Source organism: Emiliania huxleyi (genome assembly GCF_000372725.1).
Source record: "Emiliania huxleyi CCMP1516 unplaced genomic scaffold EMIHUscaffold_47, whole genome shotgun sequence".
Lineage (NCBI taxonomy): Eukaryota > Haptophyta > Isochrysidales > Noelaerhabdaceae > Emiliania > Emiliania huxleyi.
The window spans coordinates 750671-754894 of record NW_005198467.1 but is presented as its reverse complement, the minus strand read 5'-3'; the positions used below and the strand labels follow the sequence as shown (position 1 = coordinate 754894).

Here is a 4224-nt window from a genome sequence, read left to right as displayed (position 1 = left end):
CACATGCGAGATGTGAGCGTGGTTGGGCGGTCGGCACGAGGGCCCTTGGCTCGAGGAACGAGGACGAGGTGTGTCGGTGACTGTGAGAATACCGTACTAAGCTCGACTAACGTACCATATACACAACACAAAAGCAAGTACGAAGTAGCAAGCGATGCGGAAAGACACTGACAAGTGACGCTTGCCGCGGGAGCGGGTGGGCGGGGGTCGCGCGCGGTCTGCAGGGGGGGAGCGGTGTGTCCGGTGAGGGGGGGGGGGGGATTGCTATCTTGGCCGAAGCGGGACCACCGCACATAAAGTCCACACACTCACAACAGTCCCTCAGCACACACGCCTTGTCTGTCGTGGATCGTGCCCACGCGAAAAGGAATCGACCCGATGTGCAAAGCATACAAGAAGGGGAGAAGGAAGAGGAGAGACGCCGGTGGTGACGAAGCAGAAACTAGCGCAGACGAGAGCAGGGGGCAGACCCGGGGACTGGGGAGCCGGAGCGGACGGCAGCAGGGGCCCTTGCGAGGAGTGGCCGCTCACGCGGCCCGATGGGGAGGAGCGGGGCGGACTACGGGGATCGGCTTCTTACACAGCCCTTCCCTGCAGCGAGCCCCCCTCCAACCCACCCGCGCTAGGTCTCGGGGGACGCAGGGGTCACACCCGACGACCTCGGGAACTAGCCGGGGCAGGAGAAGGGGCAACTCCGTGCACTGACGGTCGGCCGTCAGAAAACACGCCTCCGTGGATCGGGTTACACCAATCCTACAAACAAAAAATGATAAAAATCTCTCTCTCTCTCCCAATCCTCGCTACCCAACGCGGCCAAAGGATATCCACCTCGAGAACCTCGAGACGCCCTTGCCAATCCCGCTAGGGTGGGCGTGCTTTCACAGCGGTGTCCAGTCCTCCGCGCTGGTACAGAAGAGATGCTCCAGCGGCTCTACGCGCCGCTTCGCCAGCGACATGTACCGTCGCCGCCTCCGCCCTCAGCTGAGGGCCCTCCGACAGCATCTGCGGCTGGGATCGCGCCGCTCTTGCCGGGTCAGACCTCTCGATTCGGATCCTCTTCGGATCCTCTTCCAGAGCCATCCACCATGTCGGAGCTTTGCGAAGCGGAGGACGACGAGGAGTCTGATCTGATCCTGCCGCCTCGCTTCGCACGGCGCATCTGGCTCGTCTCGTGGCTCGCGCTCAGCTCGGGCTCCGCCGCGATTGCCAACGGCCGGCGCGACTGCGCGGCGCTGAGCGTGCTCATGCTGGCCACCTCGCTCAACTACTGGCGGCGGCCGACGCACGGCCCGCGCCGCACCGTCGACATGGCGGCCGCCGCCGGATCGCTCATTTACCAGGTTGCTGCGGTCGCACCATTCTCTCACTGCCCGATCGCGGCCGGAGCCTACCTCGCCTCTGTCGCGGCGGGCGCAGGATGCTACGCGCGCGCGCGCCTCCTCTCACGCCGCCACGGCGACCGCGACTCGTCCAGCTGGTGGCACGTCGGGCTCCACCTGTGCGGTAACGCGGGCAACGTGCTGCTGTACGACGCGGTCGGGCGCAACCTCGTCGGGTGGCGGCGGCGGTAGGCGCGAGAGACGGTCCGTATCTCTAACACTGTGACTGTGATCTCTACTGACCCACATCTCGCTCCACTCGCTCTTTCGCGTCTCGGCGTCCCTCTTGCGGCGACAAACTCTATAGAAGAACAGAACACACTACTCGAGTATATCGGAACTAAATGCTACACGGCTAGAGCGGTGCAGCCGGGCACACGTCCGGACACCGGAGCGCGAGGCGATGGTTCTTGCCGTCTCCGGGCCCCGGGCGCAGCTCCGGCGCGGACCGCGCTCCTCTTCGACCTCGCCTTGCTGGAGTGTCTCGCCGGCGAGAGGCGGTCCCGCGCGGGAGAACGTCGCGCGACTCGAAAGCGAGAGGAAACGCCCGTTCGGTCTCCTGCCGCGGTCCACTAGTGGGGTCAGGTCTCCGAGGAATACGCCTAGTCAGCCTCTTCACGGCGCCGCGGGTCGCGTCTCGGAGGTCTCGCCGCTAAACGGGTTGTAGTAGAACTTCTGGCCGTTGCCGTAGTCTCCGTCGAGCCAGTTCTTCGGCAGCGGCGAGGGCGGGTCGGTCACCTCTGGCGAGAGCGGCAGCCCGTAGGCCTGGGGGACATAACCGGGGCGAGCGAGTTGGTGGGAGGCGCAAAGGGCGCCATGGCAGTCCGCTCGCCTCCTCCAGCGCAGCCACGCTCCCCCAATGGTTCTTTTGCCGCGCCAGGTCCAGCGGAGTCTTGCCGAACTCGTTCTTCGAGCTGACGACGGCTGAGCGGAGGAGCAGCCGCAGCATCTCGGCGTGGCCGTTGCGCGCGGCGACGTGGATGGCGGTGTCGCCTTCGTTGCTCTCCAGCGTGAGGTCGGCGCCACTCTCGAGGAGCAGCTCCGCCTAAAGCAGCCGACCCGGCCGTGAGCGGTATATGCATTGTGAGATGGGGAGGCGAGGGAGGTGGTGAGGGCGCCTGCCAGATGCGGTTCTTCCAGGCAGCATAGTAGATCGCCGCCCAGCGGCACTGCGAGTCCTGCTGATTGACGTCTTGCCCTCTAGCCAGCAGCTGCTTCATGCGCTCCTCCTCACCGCGCTCGACCGCAACAAACCATCCAGATGTCGACCGTATGTTCCCGCGAATCACCTTCTGCTTCGTCTCGGGACTCGGGTCGAGCTTCCAACCAGGCATGCTGCTTAGAGGCGACGACGCTCGCTTGTTGGCTGTCTGAGCGAGGTGCCGAGGACAGCCCGGACAGCGGAGGACGACCGGACCAAGAGGCTTGGATGCGGGTTGGGATGCTTTGGTTGGCGCTTGTCTCGAGGTGTCGAGGTAGAAGCCAGCGCTGGGTACCAGGAAGGCGAATGCGATGCCGGCCTCTAGTGTGAGCTCTAGCTAGTTGAGGCTCATACGCACGTTCACGCTCCCGCTGTGATTCTGTGTGAGCTCTGTGTCTTGATTTGCCAACAACATACCTAAAACGTAAGCTAAAAACACACACACACATTCACGCTCAATCGCCAGCGACCCCGACTAAACAAGTATCGCGATCGTTTCGCCCACGCCCGCCGCCTGCATTCCGTCCGGCTTCGCCTTGCTGCTGCCATGCCGAAGAAGGCCGCCAAGGGCAAGAAGGGAGGCAAGAAGGACGCGATGTCGACCGACGAGGCGGACCTCTACCCGTTCGGCGTCAAGGTGGACGACATCATCCAGGCAGAAGACCTCAAGAGCGCCGGCCGCTCCCGCTCCTCCCGCCCGCCCGCTCACGCCCCGCACCTCGTGGCTCCATCGCCCCCGCCCTCGCCGCCCAAGCCGCCGCCGGCGCCAGCCACGTGCGTGGACAGCCCGGGCTGCCCCCACCTCAACGACGGCGACTGCGACGACGGCGGGCCCGGTTCGGACTACGACATCTGCGACTACGGGACGGACTGCTCGGACTGCGGCCCGCGCCCGCCTCTCGGCGCGCCGCCCGGGGTCAGCGCGCCGCCCCCACCGCCGTCACCGCAACAGTCGGCTTCGCCGCCGCCGCCGCCACCGCCGCCGCAGCAGCAGCGGCAGCCCCACTGGGTCAACTGCGGCCGGTCTGGACGCTGCGACGAAGACGGCAAGTGGGCGGAGCCCGCAGAGAGGCATGAGGTGCGCTGCTGCTCCGACTCCGACCTGGGAAACGACTGGAGAAAGAACCCCGGCTGCTCGGTGTGGGCAGAGTCGGACGCGCAGAGCATGGGCGGCTGCAACAGCCGCAAGACGCTGCTCGAGGCTGAGGCCATCTGCAGCGACGCCGGCGTTCGCCTCTGCACGGCTGAGGAGCTGCAGAGCGACTGCAGCAAGAGCACTGGCTGCGGCTTTGACAAGGAGCTGGTCTGGTCGAGCGACTCGTAGCTTATTCCAACTTTAGAGCTTGGAGCGGTTCACCCCACATCCACAACTTTTCCTAAAGTAGTACGGGTGTTGTTGACTACACTTTGTGTTGAATAAAGCTGTACTTGCGCCGATGTACGGCTCTCGGGGTGAAATTCTGAAAAACGTGCAGCACTTCTAGCCGACATCGACAAAAGTCACTCTCTAGCCCCGCGGCGAGCGGCCCCGCCGGAGGCGAAGAAAATTTTGCCATCTAGCGCTCTCTAACACACACATTTTTGACACAAATATCGACACACCTCCAAACAAACTCAATAAGACTGGTCTTCACTGCAGCACGC

General features: G+C 64.3%; 2 protein-coding genes across 2 annotated transcripts in view; one reads left to right on the top strand and one right to left on the bottom strand.

The window, feature by feature from the left end:
* The window catches only part of EMIHUDRAFT_103249 (hypothetical protein), a gene marked incomplete at both ends in the record, with an annotated part of 3769 nt that extends 2198 nt beyond the window's left edge, over positions 1-1571 (top strand). Inside the window, one exon of the mRNA XM_005768122.1 lies at positions 1075-1571. Within this exon, the coding sequence (XP_005768179.1) occupies positions 1075-1571 (497 nt within the window). The remainder of the gene's footprint in view (positions 1-1074) is intronic.
* Positions 1572-1652: 81 nt separating this feature from the next.
* EMIHUDRAFT_356402 (hypothetical protein) lies at positions 1653-2803 on the bottom strand. Its single transcript, XM_005768121.1, has 3 exons — positions 2498-2803; positions 2212-2424; positions 1653-2144 (listed from the first exon to the last, which is right to left on the bottom strand). The coding sequence occupies exons 1-3, from the start codon at positions 2711-2713 to the stop codon at positions 1995-1997; spliced, it is 579 nt and encodes a 192-aa protein (XP_005768178.1). The 5' UTR covers positions 2714-2803; the 3' UTR covers positions 1653-1994.
* Between the last annotated feature and the right edge of the window lie 1421 nt (positions 2804-4224).